Raw genomic sequence first — 19,546 nt, 5'->3', positions numbered from 1 at the left:
TCTGTGTTCAACCTTTATAGACCATCTTTCCCATAAGGAATACTTTTCCCACAGTAAAGGGCAAACCTCTTCCAGTTGGTTGGTTAACTCCCATAATCCACTCCTAGAAATATGTCTTTGCTACAAGTATGCCAGATCATACAGCAGTCATCTTGCTGTCATACCACTGACACCATTTTACATCAGCTCAGTTCATATATGTTCAGCCTTTCTTTTGTCACATTCTTGTATGAAAGTTTTTTTTTTCTCGTTTTTCACATATAAGGCCACCCGTGGAGATGTATCATGCAGATTTGGTGCTGCTCTCCACCTCCTTGTGCATCCAGAGCTCCTTGTGCTGTTTGCGTCCGAAGCCCTCGTCATAGTTCCCTTTGCTCTTGAATAGCTGCTGGAAGTGCGGCTTGCAGTAGAATTCCCCGTGCAGGGCAGCGTAGCTTCCAAGGCTAAGGGAAAAACGAAAACCAGAAGACAAGCAAAATGAGACCTTCACAGCAAACCAAAATGCCTTATTGCAACCACTATCCGGAATAACCATTTGCATATTGAATTCAAAGCAAACTAATGTAAAACATTCTTTGACAAGTGTCTGTGACTTCTTTATCTGCTTTGTGACGCATCAACAGGCTCACCGTAGCCTACAGGACAATGCCCAAAGCCCTGGCACACCAGGCTAGTGTGGATCAGTTTTTGTGTGCCACTTCGATGAGTTAGTGTGTTGTGCAGCAGGCAGTTTTGAACAATGAAATGAACCCGATGTACTTTAAACTGCATTATTTGTCCCAAAGTTTACCAAATTTGAATCCCAAGTACTACTCCAACACTGCCGCAAAAAAAGGAGAGCCAGTAAGTGGATAGGATTCAGACTGAATAACTTTATTTTGGACTTTAAAGCTCAGCTTGGATTTTGTTTTCTTAGGCAGGGAACTTTCCTCATAGCATTGGCACTAGCTAGGCGTTTTTACCCATTTATTTTGAATAAAACTCTTGAGAATAACCTCCAATTGTCAGATTCATTCTTTTGGTTTGCAACAATTCCCAAAGCAGTACATGAAGGAGGGAAGAGAGCAGGAAACCACCACCTAAAATAAATAACTGTGGAGCACTCCCTAACCATAGCAGGCTTCCTGAACCAACAAGTAATTAGACAGCAAGGTTATACATACATGTTCAGGGAAGCCCACATAGCCACCTGATCGATACCCAAAACAGGAAAAACCCTCTGCAAGGTAGAGGTAGCCGCCAGGCCTCTGGTACAAATTGGCCCAAGATGTTCACACACTTTCTTACCAGCCAGATTATAACACTCTGAAATGCAGAGGACGAGCCACCTTTAAAGGGGCTGTTTGATCACAGCTCTGCCCCCGCAAGCCCCAGAGATACTAACAAGTGCTGGTCATCCTTCCTGGTGGCCCTCGTCTAGGTGATAGTTTCACAGGCCATGCCTAGAGCTCAATAACTCAACTAACTGAATTGATGGCCACCAGGACAATCATCTTAAGGCTGGGATGCCCCAGAGAACAGGAACGCAAGGGCCTAAATGGAGGTACCATGAGAAAGGTGAAAAAGAGGTTCAACTCAAAAGTGTGAAAAATAATCTGGCACTGGTGAAACGGTTTAAACAATCAGCGCAAAAGATGTATAACAGTGGGGATGGAAAAAAACATTCTCTGCTCTGTAGTGCCCTTAAAGACCAAAATAGCAGCCAATGTCCCCTTCAGTGTCAACCAAAGACGCTAAAGGGTCATGGAGAGCAGAAAATCAAGAAGAGTAAATGTAAGACGGATCAAAGGGTCCAGATCTTGTTCCTGCACCAAGTCGATAACCTACACCACTTGCAGGAATAGATTAACTTGGTAGCGAGACCGCTGGCATAGAGGGTGACCTTGCCAGACAGATCCCCCTCCTTCTATTTCAGCCTCGGAGCAGCCACGCATGAAGTTTGTAACTGCTGAAACCATGGTGCCTGGCCTTGTTCGGCTCTTTGACTGCAACTGCAGATTCACACTCTTCTCTGGGAGACTACAAGGAGGCCAGATGGGCATGTCCAGAATTTCCAGGTACCACATCCTCTGGGCCCAGTCTTGGATGAACAAGAGGGCAGCAGGCAAGAATTTCTGTATTCTCCCAAGAACCAGCGGAATGACAGAAATCTGCAAAAACATTTAAGAGTGCAAAGGTCCACTTGACAATGTGTTTTCACAAAACTACTCTACTAGGTAAATGCACTAGAGCAGAATTTGCACTTCTGTTTACCCTGGAGGTGAACAGGCCCACGTCACGGTTCCCCACAAAGACGAATATCTCCTCCAGAACATCCTGGGAGAATGAGGCCTGCCTGCTCCAGGCATTCGCAATTCTGTACTTGTTCCAGCAATATGGGCATTCAGCAGATGTCGATCCCCAAAGCTCAGAATCACAGTAACATCAGGGAGGCAGTGATACCACACCAGCTTGCTTGTTGAGGTAAAGTATGGCCACTGTGTTGTCCATCAGAATCAGGACACACAAGTCCTGTGTGAAGGATCAGAAGAAGAACACCAACTCTTTAGGGACACTGTTACTTCAGGTTTTATTAAACAATAAATGTAAAGGCCTATCTTTCCCTATAGCTGTGGGGGGATTCCCTACCTAAAGTAATAAATAAGGTACTTCATCAGTCGTCTTTCTTAATGTCCAAAAGAATAATACATCCACCATCCAAACTCTACCTATCTGACTATCACTAATTCAACATAAAAAAAGGGCTGGGGAAACACTCCCTTCTCCTGCTTGGCACTTTTTGCACTTACCTTCTTAATAGATGAGCTTTCCAGATTCTTTGGTCACTCTTTTTATTAGTTCATACAGTTCTTTTCTCAATTTGGTCTACTTGTTTCCCTCTACTTGTTTCCCACTTTGGGCATAGGTGTCCTTGATTGATTTATCCTCAAGGCTATTTGGGCCTTCCAATCTTCATATTCTCACTTTCTTAGTTCCCATTTGGCTTTTTTGGCTACAAAACTGATTCTCTCTGCTTGGCAAGGTACACAAATATATTCCCTTTATGACTCAGTACTTCAAGTATATCTATATCTCTTTAATTCAGATCATTCACATTCATGAATATTGATGTTGTACTGCTCACTTTCAATTTCCTCTTTTCCAAGATACGTTATCTCACATGCCCTTACACTCGTACAGTTCAGTTTAACAAGCGATTCACATTTCCCTTAGCCTCCCCTTCAGGGAATGGTATCATTTTCTTTCTCAGACTGTTAAAGTTCAATTTCAACAAACTTCCTCTCACGGCTTTTTCAGTATCAATGGGACAAATTAGCCAGTTTAAATAATGTTCTTTGAGGATCTTCCTGTGCCTCCTCGGTTTCTCGTTATCTTTCTCTTTATCGAAAAAGGTCTCTGGGCTTCTTACAGGCTTCATGTCGGCTTTGCATCTCCACCGCACGGCCATTCTGTTTTCCTCGGTGTCCTTTGCATTTACTTTGCGTTCGTCCGCTCTGCGGCTTGATATGGTAACAGGGAGCCGCGTGGCTTGCTGTGGCTGCCTAGCTGCGGTATTGGCGCTGCTGTACGGACCTGCTGCCCACCAGAATTCACCTATGGTCACGCCACCAATACGCCTTGAGCCTCCCTCGGCTTGCACCTTCTCAGGCTCTCAGCTTCGTAAGCCCTGCTCGGTTTGTTCCTTCTCAGCCTCGTGGTTACGCTGATTTCTCAGCATTCTCCTTGCTACCTCCCAGCAAGTATCGCGTCTCGTTGTGGGTCCGCCTCCTCTTGGCATAACGTAACCAGGGGACCTCCCCTGCTTGGCAACAACTTCTCTTGCTTCTCATCCATCTTCTCACTTCATGTATGGCGATTCTTCATATTTCAGTCCACTGATCTCAGTGGATTGGATACTTGGGTTTAAAGAGACAGTGGGCCTCATTACGAGGTTGGAGGTAGCCTTGCCAGTTTTACCGGCAAGGCTACCTCCAAACTCGCATCCCGGTCCAGCACCCGCGAATGGGCAATTACCAGGCTATTCCGGCCAAGCCGGACCCGGTAATTGCCGTTTCACGGGTGCTGGGCCCAGTACATCCCCATTCCCATTGAGCCCCATAGGGCTCAATGGGAATGGGGAGGGTGGTAGCACCGGTACCGTTAATAACGGTACTGGTGCTACCATCATGTTCTGTTCGCGGGTGCCGGTATGGCCAACAGGTCAGACCTGGTGGCTGCAAGGGCACCCATGAGCAGAACTCCTAGTATGGCGGTACGGTAGCAACGGTGCCGGTACCGAAACCGGCGCCGTTGTTGCCTTAACGCCATACTTGTAATGAGGCACAGTTTCTTTTCCTTCCAATTCATAGCATCTGTTAGCTTCTTATTTGTCAGAGTTTTGATAGATGTTATGGTTTCACAGTCATATATATGCCATCATGTTTTTTGGTGTAGGTAGTTCTTCACATGGGGCGGGGGGAGGGCTCCCCCTTGGGGAGAAGGGACGAATTCCCTCAATTCGGCACACCTGCCAAGAGAAGGAAGGCAACCAGGGCCAGCCTAATAACCCAAAGTTCCAGTAGACTGATGTGTTCTCTTGTTTCAACAGAAGATCTCAGTACACCAGATAATTTAGGCGAGTGCCCCAAGCCTTCAGGAAGGCATCTGTGGCAACTTAGCAAATTGCCTCTTTGCACATAATACAGGAGGTCCTGTGATACTGTTAGAGACCTGCAACAGCTAGTTGTGTTTCCCTGACAGTGAGATGACGGTCATCGAAGCAGCCAATGAAACAACCTCAGAATTTGGTTTTGGGGGACCAGTACCAATACAAGATGCTTTCCTTTAGCTCTGCAGGAGGGAACAAACAGCCCAAATGTGTCCTATACTGCCCCTCTAAACTAGAGTGACTCCGATTGGGTGACATGGGCCTTCTTCACATTCAGGGAGAAACCCAAGCTGTGGAAAAGACGGCAGGTGGGCCGACACCAGACTTGGCCAGTTGTCCCGCTCAGGAAAGACGTGAACCTTGTCCCACCACAGCTCACATCTGCTGAAGTCCCTTGCTGCTTAGGAAAGGCAGAAGGGCAGGACCCAGAACTGGTAATGGGAATTCCTATCCACAAACCTCAGGTACTTCCTTTAACAGCATATGTTTAGTGAAGGTCCACTGAAACCAGCCGGTCCTGAAGATCGATGGCTTGGAGAATCTGGGCCAAGATGTACATCTTGAACTTGTCCTTGCACAGGAACAAATTCAGCAGCTGTAGATCCATCATCCGATGCTGGCCAAAGCCCTGCTATGGCTGCAAAAAATAAAGTGAGCACCAGCCCTTTCCTCTATTTGCAGAAGGCCCCAGCCCTATGGTGCTCTATGCAGAAAGGTGCTGAATGTTCTTCAGCAGGGTGGAGTCCACGCAGGGGAAGGGCGCGAAGGTGACTAGTTGGGTGAGATTTTTAAAGGGTGGCAGATGTGTGTAGGGGAAGCATGGTTTCACAAGTATGACACTGACACAATGGGGACCATTTGTAAAACCTTTATTGAAGTAGTTTGGTCTGGAAAAACTCCTACTTTGCCCTATAACTAAAATGGGAATAGTTATGATCATCAAACGATAAACAGTCCTAGTGGAGTCTGTCAAATCAAAATGGCCTTTGCCAACAAAAACATAATGCCTTCCCTATCTCTTGTACAAAAAGTGTAAAATGTTGAAATGTATGCAAAAGGAGGAATCCGTGTTCAAAAGAATAAATGTGGTTGAACCAGCTCTCCTCCCCATGTTAAACCTCACAGACTAAGGCTGTCCTTGTAGGCAGGATGACACTCTCTGGCTTGGCTTTCAACACAATAAACAGTCCCACAACATGTGACGAGTGTAACGCTCACCTGGTTCCCACGGAGGCGCAGCGTCGAAGGCGCAGAACTCTGAAGATGGACAGGAAGGGCCCCTCTATTCTGGCTTCCCTGGCTCGTTGGATACCCTCCTGTGCGTGAAAAGGGAGTATTACCAACTGTGGAACAATGCTCAAGCCTCCCACTCCCTTCCAACCCTCCACGATACCTCCTCCACGATTCCCCGTGAAGCCTCACCTTAGGGTTTGGAAGGATGAGCTCTCCATCCTGCTTCTGATGCAGGGGCGCGTTGAAACCCAGTTACTTCCCTGGATTGAGGATTGATGGGAGTTCAGGTAAGCTTGACTGTTCAGGTAAGGCGCTGTAAAAGTTCTGTTCAAAAGTTCAAGATTAATAATAATGTTCGTTGTCTAATTGCAGCAAGCGCTAATGCTTATGTCTTTTTCCCCTTAGGGGCCGGGGTTCGGAGTGCCGGAGATATGGCGCCGACCCGAAGTGAAACAGTTCTGGATGAGCGCTCAGGTAATGTCTTTGCATTCGCTCATTTAATGTCTGTCTTTTTTCCCCATAGGGGCCGGGGTCCGGAGATGCCAGGAAGCGGCAGGACCCGAAATGCAGTGGGAATAATCTAACAGGTAAGACTTAAAAGGAAACTGAGCTTTCCTTATTCCTTTTCTCCCTCTCACCTTTGTTCTTGTCTTTTTTCCTCTAGGCGCCGGGGCGTAGCTGAATCCGGAAGATCGCTGCTGAAGATGGAAGCGCCTTGCAAAGGTGAGTAAAATGCAGCGCTGCAGCGATCGAAACGAAATGCCTTTAAAATGATGTCTTCCTTTTCAGGGCCGTTGGAGAAATGACTCCGGGATGCAGATTTAGCAGGTAAGGGCTTTTCTTCTCCTATTCTCTTCCTTTCTCCCCTTGCAGGTGTTCCAGGGTGCTGGCAGGCGTGGCTGAAGTCAGGATGCAGGAGCTGACACGGTGAGCGTCCAGCTGCTAGGTGCAGAACAACGCGAAGCATGTGTGGCAGTTCGGGTGGGGTTTAAATAGCCTTGGAAGAAGTTCCTGGTATGTATCCTTCCACCAATCAGGTATGTATCCTTCCCTGACCACACCCGGGTGGTGAAGTAGTCCTACAGGTTAAGTAGTCCCATTCAGGCCTCAAGAGGGCCTGGATGAAGCAGCAAGGTCTGCATCAGGTAAGTGTGCACCCAAGCACTTAAACACATATCCTCTTCTATGAGCCTGGCGCCTAAGGCGCCAGGACTGGGGTCCGCTATGAGCCTGGCGCCTAAGGCGCTAGGACTGAGTCCAAAGGGCCCCGACTTGGGCCCGCTGAGACTTCCCTGGGGAAAATGATGTCTGCCTCTGGGGTTGCTGGGCCCGGCCTGGCTCCTTAGAGGTAGGCATCATGACAGTACACCCCCTCAAGGCCCCTCCCAAGGTCTTTTCCTCCGGGGGTTTTGGTTTGTGCGGGAATCTTCGATGGAATCTTTGAATTAATCGTGGTGCGTGAACATAGTTACTGGGTTCCCAAGATCTTTCCTGAGGTCCATATCCTTTCCAATCAACAAGATAGAAGAGTTTCGACTTAACTATCTTGGAATCTAAAATGTCTTTCACTTCGAATTCTAATTCTCCATTAATTTGGACAGGGCCTGGGGGCTCAGACAGTCTGGTTCCAGGTTGTACTGGTTTTAGAAGAGATGCGTGAAAAACGGGATGAATCCGCATGTTGGATGGTAAATCGAGTTTAAAGGCCACTGGGTTGATAATAGCTTTGATGGGGTAAGGCCCAATGAATCTGGGATTAAAAGTTCGCTGACCCTTGAGGGGTAGATGTTTAGTTGCTAGCCATACCTGATCTCCTACTTGGTAAGGAGGAGTTTTACTTCGGTGCAAATCAGCGTTTTCTTTATACTTTTTCTTGGCTTGCTGTAAGTGGGTTGTAGCTTCTTTGAAGGCTTGGGTTATTGTGGAATGTAGGTGATTTACTGCAGGCATCTCCAGGGTCAGAGGTGGATCTAGGTCAGAGGTCCGAGGATGGTGACCATACATGGTATAAAAAGGAGTCTGTCCGGTTCCAGAATGCACTGAATTGTTGTATGCATATTCTGCAATCCAAAGGATGTCCTTCCAATTCAACTCGGATTGGTGTAACATGCACCGCAGATATTGCTCGAGAGTCTGATTGGTTCTCTCGGTTTGTCCGTCGGTCTGGGGGTGGTGGCTGGTGGATAACCGCACGTCTATTTGTGCTAGTTGGCAATATTTCTTCCAAAAGTGGGAGATAAATTGACTTCCACGGTCTGATACTAATATGGAAGGGAAACCATGTAACCGCACTATATTTTCCATAAATTCCTTGGCCAAGGTGGAAGCTGACGGCAATCCTTTTAAAGGGATAAAATGGGCCATTTTGGAGAATAGATCCACTATTACGAGAATCGTGTTGTAACCACCACAAGGAGGCAGGTCAGTTATAAAGTCCATTGACAAGGTGTGCCAAGGTGCTGGTAGAATGTCCAAAGGTTGAAGTAGGCCGGCTGGCCTTTTCTTTTGACTCTTATTTTGGGCACAGATTCCGCAAGACAACACAAATGACTTTATGTCTTTTCTCCAAGAAGGCCACCAGAAGTGGCGTTTGATCTTTTCTTCTGTTTTCGCGATACCGGGGTGTCCTTCCATTAATGATTCATGATGACGGGTAATGACAAGTTCCTGCAATTCTTTACTTGGCAGAAATAACCGCTCTTGGAAGTAGGGTAAATCATCCTTAACGGTGTAGTGAGGACCCTTTTGACTCCATTCCAGTAAGGCAGAAGAGTCAAAAAGCTGTTTTACTTGAGCTTGGATGTCCTCAATGGTTTGCAATGAAGACAAGCCCAGAATTCTTTGCTCCGGTATGATTGGCACAGGTTCTAAACTCGAATTGGGTTCTTCCATGCCTATCCGGGATAAGGCATCTGCCTTACCATTCTTGCAGCCAGGGCGATAGGCTTGTTCAGCCTCAAGAGTCCATTCAAAGCGTTTATTTTTCTTTAGGAGAGCTGTGATGGGTTGAACAGTTTGAGAAAATTCCGGGATGAACCTTCGATAGAAATTGGCAAATCCAAGCATGCTTTGCACTCCCTTCACAGAGCTAGGAGATGGCCATTTGAGAATGGCGTCCACTTTCCGCGAGTCCATTCGGATTCCTTGAGGTGTCAGGATGAATCCGAGAAACTCCACTTCTGTGGTATGAAAAACGCATTTTTCGAGCTTGGCAAATAATTTGTGCTGGCGCAATTTCTCAAGAACTGCCCTAACATGGTTTCTGTGATCTGATTCTGAGGAGGAATACACCAGGATGTCGTCAATATAAACGATGACACAAACATCGATAAGTTCCCGAAGAACATCATTCATGAAGTACTGAAAGGCGGCAGGTGTGTTGCACAAACCGAAGGGCATTACTTGATATTCGAAGAGCCCAAATTTGGTGCGGAATGCAGTCTTCCACTCGTCGCCCTCTTTTATACGTACCAGGTGGTAAGCTCCTCGGAGATCTAGCTTGGTGTACACACGAGCATCTTTTACTTGGTCGATAAGCTCAGGTATCAGGGGCAAAGGGTAACGATTCTTAATCGTTATCTGATTTAGGGCGCGGTAGTCAATACAGGCCCTAAGGTCTCCTTCCTTTTTAGGTACGAAGAACAAAGCGGAAGAGACTGGTGACTTTGATGGGCGAATGAAACCATTGGCCAGGTATTGATCCAAATACTGGCGCAAATGCAGGTTCTCAGGTTCAGTAAGAGCATAAATCCTACTACAAGGTAGTTGTGCATTGGGTACCAAGTCGATTTGGCAATCGTAAGATTGATGGGGAGGTAAGGTGTTAGCCTGCTCTTTCTGAAAAACGTCTTGGAATTCTTGGTATTCAGATGGTAGCTGTACAGGGGTGGAAGTTACAGAGGCTAGACCCATAGCTGGATCCCTTGGGTAACAGGTTGGTTCACAATCAGGAAAAGTTATCTTCTTTGCTCGCCAGTCTATTCTCGGATTATGTGTTTCTAACCAAGGGATTCCAAGAAGTACTTGAAATTGTGGGGCCTTGATCACATCAAACACGATTGCTTCCCGATGTCCGTCCTGACCCACCAGAGTGATTTCAACTGTGGAATGCGTTACAGGCCCTGAGGCTATTTCGGTTCCATCAACTGTAGTAATTACATCTTGGGTTACTTTCGGGCGGAGAGGAAGCTTAATCCTGGAAGCCAATTCACGGTCTATGTAATTTCCAATAGCTCCACTGTCTATGTATGCTTTTATAGCATGCAACTGCTGAGGCTGTTTTGGGTTCACAAGCACCATTGGCATGACAAAATGCGAGGTCAAAGAGTTTGTTTTCAAGCTCGGCAAGCGGACCCCTACGCTTGTCGGGCTAGGTCGTTTCCCGAACCAGGTGTCAATAACTCGTTATCAGTGGCTCCAACCACCTTCTTGGGTGGTTTAACTGGACAACTTTGAAGAAAGTGACCGGAAGTTCCGCAATACAGACAAAGTTGCATTTGTCGCCTTCTCTCTCGTTCCTTCTGCGTTAATGGTCCTTTAACACTACCAATTTGCATAGGTTCGGAAACGTCAGTACTCTTGGAGTTAACGTGGGTCTTGATAGGTACTCTGGTTTCATACTTGAGCCGATCTGCTTTTCTATTTTGAAGTCTGTGATCAAGTTGAACCACTAAGTCTATGTAGTCTGCGCAGGCCTGGGGTGGATCTACTATCTGAGCTATAACATCTTTAAGCTCTCCGCGCAGGCCTCGATGAAACAATGTGATCCTTTTATTTTCAGGCCATCCGGTTTCCGCAACTAGTCTATTAAAGGTGGCGATATAGGACAAAAGATCCTGATTACCTTGTCGTAAGGATAGCAGTTCGTTGTCAAGGGCCTGTCCCTGCGAGTGTCGAGCGAACAATCTTTCCATGCTGGCCTGGAAGCCCTGGAAATCCCGGAGAATGGGATCATCCTGATTTACCAATGGAATAGACCAATCGGCAGCACAGCCACTGAGGTAAGATAGTACAAAGGCTACTTTGGTCTGGTCGTTGGGGAAGGCCCCGGGCCTGCATAAAAAGTGTAAACGGCATTGGTTCATAAAAACGGCATATTTCTTGGGATCCCCCGCAAAACGTTCCGGCGGGGCCAAAGGCATGTGTCCAGGTAGATTGATTTGTACCGGGTTATTCGAACCCATTGTTGTAGAAATATCTCCGGAAACAGGTAAAGGAGTGTGCTCTGCCTGGCCCTGCAATAACCTTTTGGCCAGATCATCAGTTCTTTCCTTGGATAGGATTAGTTTCCTTCTGAGATCATTAGTCTCCTGGCGGGCTGAGTGCACTTCTGCCCGTAATTCCCCTAAAAGATGGGCCAGCTGATCTGTCTCGGAAGTCTCCATAGCGCCCAGGTGGGAAATTGTGGTAAGGCTTCGCGTTCTGTAACGCTCACCTGGTTCCCACGGAGGCGCGGCGTCGAAGGCGCAGAACTCTGAAGATGGACAGGAAGGGCCCCTCTATTCTGGCTTCCCTGGCTCGTTGGATACCCTCCTGTGCGTGAAAAGGAAGTATTACCAACTGTGGAACAATGCTCAAGCCTCCCACTCCCTTCCAACCCTCCACGATACCTCCTCCACGATTCCCCGTGAAGCCTCACCTTAGGGTTTGGAAGGATGAGCTCTCCATCCTGCTTCTGATGCAGGGGCGCGTTGAAACCCAGTTACTTCACTGGATTGAGGATTGATGGGAGTTCAGGTAAGCTTGACTGTTCAGGTAAGGCGCTGTAAAAGTTCTGTTCAAAAGTTCAAGCTTAATAATAATGTTCGTTGTCTAATTGCAGCAAGCGCTAATGCTTATGTCTTTTTCCCCTTAGGGGCCGGGGTTCGGAGTGCCGGAGATATGGCGCCGACCCGAAGTGAAACAGTTCTGGATGAGCGCTCAGGTAATGTCTTTGCATTCGCTCATTCAATGTCTTTGTCTTTTTTCCCCATAGGGGCCGGGGTCCGGAGATGCCAGGAAGCAGCGGGACCCGAAATGCAGTGGGAATAATCCAACAGGTAAGACTTAAAAGGAAACTGAGCTTTCCTTATTCCTTTTCTCCCTCTCACCTTTGTTCTTGTCTTTTTTCCTCTAGGCGCCGGGGCGTAGCTGAATCCGGAAGATCGCTGCTGAAGATGGAAGCGCCTTGCAAAGGTGAGTAAAATGCAGCGCTGCAGCGATCGAAACGAAATGCCTTTAAAATGATGTCTTCCTTTTCAGGGCCGTTGGAGAAATGACTCCGGGATGCAGATTTAGCAGGTAAGGGCTTTTCTTCTCCTATTCTCTTCCTTTCTCCCCTTGCAGGTGTTCCAGGGTGCTGGCAGGCGTGGCTGAAGTCAGGATGCAGGAGCTGACACGGTGAGCGTCCAGCTGCTAGGTGCAGAACAACGCGAAGCATGTGTGGCTGTTCGGGTGGGGTTTAAATAGCCTTGGAAGAAGTTCCTGGTATGTATCCTTCCACCAATCAGGTATGTATCCTTCCCCGACCACACCCGGGTGGTGAAGTAGTCCTACAGGTTAAGTAGTCCCATTCAGGCCTCAAGAGGGCCTGGATGAAGCAGCAAGGTCTGCATCAGGTAAGTGTGCACCCAAGCACTTAAACACATATCCTCTTCTATGAGCCTGGCGCCTAAGGCGCCAGGACTGGGGTCCGCTATGAGCCTGGCGCCTAAGGCGCCAGGACTGAGTCCAAAGGGCCCCGACTTGGGCCCGCTGAGACTTCCCTGGGGAAAATGATGTCTGCCTCTGGGGTTGCTGGGCCCGGCCTGGCTCCTTAGAGGTAGGCATCATGACGAGGCCCACCTGGCCTTCCACGTTAAAGTCTCTTTTCCTGACTTCCAAATAATGTTCCAACAAAAGTTCACATAGGTCCCCTTCTGTCAGGCTCAGACCTCTCACAACAAAGTGCAAACAAAACTTGCAAGGGGGCTCCTTCCCCAAGCTTATTACCCTTCAGGTCTCCTTCTGTCTGGCTCGGACCACTTTCGAATGTGCGTGGCTTTCTTTACAGACCCCCGCAGGACCACTTCAACTCAAGGTGCACGGTTTAACTTTCACTCTCCCCTTCCCTGGAGTCAATTTTGCTTACTTCACTTTTGCCGTTCATTTGCTTTATCGCTTCAAACAATGTACCTTTCACTGAGACTTTTGAGTGGGCTACTTCCTTTCGCCGGACCAATCAGTTACATAGCAGTGCTGATTTCACAGCTGTCCTTACTTGAAAGTTAATTTACGGGTCTGCCTTTCTTCACGCCTCATCTACACGCGTGCAGCCTTCACTTGCGATATAATGTTGCTAGTTCAAACTAACACATACCGGTCTCTAAGGTCGCTTGTCAACCCCAACTTGCTGTGTGCGTTTCTTTCTTTGTTTTACGATTTCCAATTCACAAGTAAAGGTTAGTACCACAGGCTTGGCCTCACGTCCCATCTCTGCAGTTCACCTCTCCTCCCCAACTCTGCCGTTCACCTGGGAGGGTCGCCGGCGCCCTTGAAACATAATGGAGCCTTCTGATGTGGGGTCTGCCCTTCTCCATGTGTTTTTTGCGGTCTGTCGGAGGCAACAAATTCTAGTAGGGAACTCTTGGGGTTTTCAACCCGCTGCTGTCGTCCCTTGGTCCGTCGCTCTGCTCCAGTAGGTTTGCCATTGCCTCAGAAGTTCTGCTCGTACTCGTTTTCCTCTTTGCTCAGAGTGTGTCTTTGGCTTCTGCCTTTTATTAGTGTTAGGAGAGGTAATTGGTATGAGTGAGAGTGTGTGAGAGAGTGAGAGAGATATATCTCCCCAGGGACTAGCGGGTGAGACACCCTATGGTTTCTCACATACCCTTCCCCTATGCAATGTAGCCGCATCTGTTGCACAGGGAAACCGGGAAAAGAAATCGACATTCCCCTGTTCTTTACCTTTTCAGTGTTCCACAGTGAAACAGTAGGGTTGCAGGGCTGAAAACCATTGCATGACTCGAGGGTTAGAGTCCTTTTGTTGACTTACCCATACTAAAGGTGAGTGGACAGTGACTAGTGTGAACTTTCTCCCTGGAAGATAGTACCTTAGATGGACAATTGCTCATTTGAAGGCAAGGGCCTCTAATTCCAACACAGTAGTTCTACTCATGTGGGAAGAGTTCTCGACTAGTGAGTAGGATGGGGGTGTTCTAATCCATCATATTTTTGTGATAAAACTGCTCCTAACCATGTGAGAGAGGCATCCGTTTGTAACACAATTTCTTTTGAAAAGTCTACTACTTTAAGGATTGGGTTCTAACACAAGGTTTGTTTTCGGTTGTTGTAACATGCATCGTCCTCAATGAATCTTTTGGGGTTCAGCATTCCTTAGTTTGTCTGTTGAAGGGATAGTTCATTCTAAAATGTTATTGGCTCAAAAGATGGGCCATAATCAAAAATATATATAAAAAAATATGTTTTCATGAAAGTTCCTATGTAACATTTTGAGCAAATGAGGCTCAAACTCAAACATTTTAAGCACTAGGAGGCATCCATTTTGTGAAATGGATGAGCCTCCTGTGCTTGTGTTAAGCTCTGCCCTCGTGGCAATAATGAAGCAAAAGCCAGCCAGCTGTAATAAACAAAAGCTACCAGTATTGCTTCATTATTGCTGGAGAGCAGAGAATGCAGTCAGGATCCTGTCTGCTGGTAAGTACTTTATACATTTTATTTTAGATATGAAATCACTGTAATTATAAAAACAACGTTTTTGTATTTATGATTGCAGTGCCTTTCGCTTTGAGTCTCCCGGGCTCCCCCGCGCCGGGGGACCCGGGAGACTCAACGCGAAAGTGCCAGCATTTATAAGACATACATTACTTACCGTAGTAGCATTTCTGATGATTGTATCTGCTTAGATTCACATGCTGTGCATATAGTCCGACATCTAGTAGTAACCGCAGAGTACTGCATCTCGTCTTTCGAGGATCGAAAGGGGACGTCAACATAGGCGTGCCTGTAACACTATCCCTAACGTGACGTGTAGTGTACCCAAAATCCCTCACGCGTCGAGGTCCCTCTGATTGTATTTTTTCTGCCGTGAGGGAGCCTTATGACTATCGTGAGCGAGTACAGAAGAGAGAAGAAGTAGTAAGATGTCTGTGCTCCTTCCATCCGAGCGAGGATAAAGGTTGGGCGCATGTGAATCTAAGCAGATACATTAATCAGAAATGCTATGACAGTAAGTAATGCATGTCTTCTGATGCTTGTGAATCTGCTTAGAATCACATGCTGTGCATAGACTAGCGAGCAGTTCCCGGAGTTGGTGGTGATGTGAGAAGGAACAGTAGTGAAAAGATGTCTTAGTACTGCTTGTCCCACCTGAGAATCAGACCTAGAGTGAGTGTCTAGGCAATAGTGTTTTGTAAAGGTGTGCAGAGAACTCCAGGTTGCCGCTTTGCAAATGGACTTGAGAGGAACATTTGCAATGAACGCTATGGAAGCTCCAGTGTCTCGAGTAGAGTGTGATGCAATTGACAATCCACTATGAGATGTCTGATTTAGAGATAGGATCCCCTTCTCTACCAGCCGCCACTGAAACGAAAAACTGGTTTGTTTTCCTTAGTGGTTTAGTTCTTTCCAGATATGACTGCTCTGCGCACGTCCAGTGTGTGTTCGCATCGGGTGGCTGGTCCCTGCTCTGCTTGACACAACGGGACTTCGATACCCATGTACACTACCCGTTACGTTTCTGTGCCTTGCTGCATTGTGAGACTGCACTCCAACATGACTTAACCCTACCTACAAGTCCTTTTTATGAGTTGAAAGATAACCACATCTTGAATATATTGAGTAGTTGGAACAAATACCTACCCTAGCCCTGAGGATGGATTGTTTAGGAATCCTAAACGCGTTGGCAATTTAGGAGCTATTTGGAATTGTCTATATGAACCAACCAGGACCTTTTTCATCGACTTTGTGTGAATGTTGTTAACACAAGTCGACATATTGCTGTCATATACATCCTTGAAGAATTTTGTTGCATTGAAAACTTGTATGAAGCTTTTGTTCAATTTAGTTCAATTTTGCTTGAATTGTGTTTACTTTAAGTCCAATTGACAAGTACTGACAAAATGGTTGTGTATATCTTGTATATCCTTTATGTTTTGAATATGTTGCATTCTTTTATATTGGTGAAGAGATAAAAATCTGATTACATACCAACCGTTGAGTATGAAGTGTTGTTTATAGACAGACCTAACTTTTATGATTTACATGACGATATACTCGTTATGAGTGGATTTAAACACTGAAATTCTTGACGATTGAATCCTATGAATATTACATCCAAGTATATATTCCTGAATGTAGTGCGTAGACAGTGCATCAGGACTATAAACTATCAGATTTCACCTGGGACTATCAGTCCTCCTAGGAGTGCATACAAGGGCTACCGTGTGGCAACATACGGTTTCATTCTTTCTAGTTTCATACTGTCCCGAGTGGCCTCGTGACATTTGCACCTGAAACATGATTTTGAATCTTGATTAATACTATAGATGTTCACTTTTACTGGTCAGTTAACATTCGAATAGTTAGTGCCTCCCGCAGCCTCTTCTTGTTCCTAGGCTTCTTTACACCATGTTAGTGGGTTTCTGGAAGAATGTGGGTAGTTCTATTTACTGGTTCTTAGAAATAAATTTGGGCGCAAACCGAGGGTGAGTGCGCAGAACCACCTTATCTCTGTGAATTGTGACAAAAGGGTCTAGAATTGAAAGGGCCTGTAGTTCACTGACTCTTCATAAGTGACTTCCACTAGCAAGGCGGTCTTATGAGTGATTTGAGGCTTGACTTGTGCATAGGTTCAAAGGGAGACCACATAAATCTGGTTAGTACCACATTTAGGTCCCATCCGGGAGCCGTGTTAGAAATAGGGGGATGAATTCTTTTAACCCCTTCCATGAAAGCTTTGATTACTGGGATCTTCCACCACAACACCTTTCACTGGGACGTGGTTTAGGCTGAAAGTGCATCTAAGTGAACCTTCAGGGAATTAAACTAGACCAGAGTCTAGTAGGTGAGTCATGTATAGTACAATATGAGTAGGAAAGCAATCAATAGGATTGATGCTATTGGAATTGCACCAGATGACGAAGCATTTCCATTTATTGCAGTAGCAATGTCTGGTGTTAGGCTTTCTTGCTTCTCTAAGTATCTCCATGCATCTCTGAGGAAGTTGGAGATCACCGAACTCTATGACCTCAGGAGCCAGGCCGCTAGGTTGAGTCTGCAGGCATGGATGAAGTGTTTCCCCCTTGTCCTGAGATATTGATATTTACACAAGTGTTTCAGAGCACAACAAAGCAAGGGAGGGGAACAGGGGAGAACAAAACACGATAATCTTACTAGTCCCAGTGACATTGAGAACGCACAAGTGCATGGGAAAGGGAGAAGGGGAAAAGTGCATGGGGGGGGTGGAGAAGTGCGGAGCAGAGGAGAAACAAATAAATAATATAGCATGTTGATGGGTAAGGTAGTTTCATCAGAGAGGAGAGAGAGAGAGACATCTCCATCAGATGTGAGAACCAGGGTTGGCGGGCACTAATATCATGGTGACTGGTTCCTGGTGCATTTTGTGCACAATCTTGTTGAGTAGGGGAGTCGGGGGGGGGGGGGAGGTGGGGATTAGGGGGGGGGGCGTAAACAAATGTACCTGACAATGTTATCCAGAGACCGTTCCCCTTGGATCGGTTCTGAGGGTACCTGGAGTCATAATCTGGGCATTGCAAGTTCCAGAGTTGCGAACAAGTCGATCTCTGGGAAGCACCATTCTGCAAAAACGTTGGAGACGATGTCTTCGGGTAGTCGTCATTCATACTCTAAGGGCAGTGGGAAGTCTCTGCTGAGCACATCTGCCAGAAGATTGAGTTCCCCTGGAACGTGTTGAGACAATAGGAACGTCTTTGTTTGAGAGCCCATTTACAAATGTTCTTGGAAACTTTGGATAGCCCTGGAGAGTCCATGCCCCCTTGCTTGTTCAAGTAGTACATGGCTGTGGTGCTGTCCGTGAGGAGGAGTACTGTTTTTCCCTGCAACTGTGTCTGAAAGGTCTTCAGTGCTTTGAACACTGATAACAGCTCGAACAGGTTTATGTGGTTGGATTCTACTGCTGGGGACCAAACGCTGTGCGCCGTCTGCTGAAGGAGGTGTGCCCCCCCCACCCCGTGAGAGATGCGTCTGTCGGGAGAGTGGCTTCTACTGCAGGGGTGGTGAAGGTTTTCCCATTCAAGAGGTTTTCCCTCAACCACCGCTGCAGAGAGAGAACGAGGGCTGCCGAGACAACCACTAGATCGTCCCATTGTCTCCTGGCCTGACACCATTGGCTGTTGAGCCACTCTTGCATGGGGCGCATGCGCAAACGTGCTTGAGGAACCAAGTAAATGCAGAATGCCATCATTCCTAGCAGTCGCATGGCCTTGCGTACCGTTACCTCTCGACGACCTACATACCAAGGGATCTGAAACAGCATGTTTTGAACCCTCTCGTTGGAGGGGAAGACGAGGCCGTCTTCTGTCTGAATTGGAGCCCCCAGAAACTGCTTCACTTGGCTGAGGGCGAGGCTGGATTTCTTCTCGTTTATGGAGAATCCTAGACGGAATAATAGGTCTATTGTCCTTTGGGTGTTTGACAGGCATGTTCCGCAGTAGTCTCATGTAATGAGCCTGTCGTCTAGGTAAGGATAAACCGGGATGGATTGCCTGCGCAGGTGAGCTGCTGCAACTGCCAGCACCTTTGTGAACACTCTTGGGGCCGAGGCAATGCCGAAGGGAAGGACCTTGTTTTGATAGTGTTTGTTCTCTATCATGAACCTGTGTGCCGGCAACATTGAAATATGAAAGTATGCACCTTTCATGTCCAATGTTCCCATGCAATCCCCCTGCTTTAGTAGAGGGATTACTTCTTGCAGCATTACCATACGAAACTTTTGTGGTTTGACAAATATGTTTGCTGGGCGCAAGTCTAGCACAGGGCGCATAAGTACACTGAATAAATACCCTCCTTTACCTGTAGAATGGGGACAACTTCGATTGCGCCCTTTTCCTGCAGGATCTTGACCTCTTGCAGCAGGATCTTCAGGTGTTCCAGTGTTATACGCCTGGACTTTGGTGGTTTGAATCGAGGTGGCCGGCTGAACTCGATGCAATAACCGTGGGTGATGGTCCTGAGCACCCACTGGTCTGTGGTAATCCCTTCCCATGCGTGTAAGAATGAGGTTATATGTCCCCCGACCGGTAAGGCATGGGAGGGGACCCAGATAAGCAAGTAATTTCTGACTGGAGGCCGGGGAACCTCTATGGGTGGCATTGCGACCCCTTCCTTTCCCACGGCTCTGTCCTCTAGGTGGATACTGATTGGAGGCAGCAGACCCTTGACCTGACGACCAAGTGTTACCCGTTCCATATTGGTTATGTGGGGAACGCGAGTAGGACTGTCCGCGAAAAGAGCGCAGAGAACTTGCACATTGCTGCTGAAAGGGCCTTTGAGTGATCTGATTTAACAATTTCAAAGTCTCATGCTCTTTTTTGCACTTTCCAATGCCTCATCTACAGCTTTGCCAAACAGGTTGGACTCCTCCACCGGTTTGTTGATGAGAGACACTTGTGTCTCAGGTTTGAACCCTGAGTTTTTTAGCCAGGCGTGTCT

The 19,546-nt window shown here is 47.0% G+C and overlaps 1 protein-coding gene across 2 annotated transcripts in view; it reads right to left on the bottom strand.

Annotated features, from left to right (window-relative positions):
• Nucleotides 1-232: 232 nt before the first annotated feature.
• Nucleotides 233-19,546, bottom strand: part of LIMD2 (LIM domain containing 2) — a 190,506-nt gene continuing 171,192 nt past the window's right edge. For both annotated transcript variants that reach the window (XM_069634121.1, XM_069634122.1), the window contains exon 5: nt 233-443. In XM_069634121.1, coding sequence (XP_069490222.1) covers nt 284-443 — 160 coding nt within the window. In that variant the 3' untranslated portion in view covers nt 233-283. The remainder of the gene's footprint in view (nt 444-19,546) is intronic.

Source organism: Ambystoma mexicanum, chromosome 13, assembly GCF_040938575.1.
Source record: "Ambystoma mexicanum isolate Mex_15411 chromosome 13, UKY_AmexF1_1, whole genome shotgun sequence".
In the NCBI taxonomy this organism is placed as follows: domain Eukaryota; kingdom Metazoa; phylum Chordata; class Amphibia; order Caudata; family Ambystomatidae; genus Ambystoma; species Ambystoma mexicanum.
The sequence above is the reverse complement of the archived record's forward strand: the minus strand, read 5'-3'. Positions and strand labels throughout refer to the sequence as shown.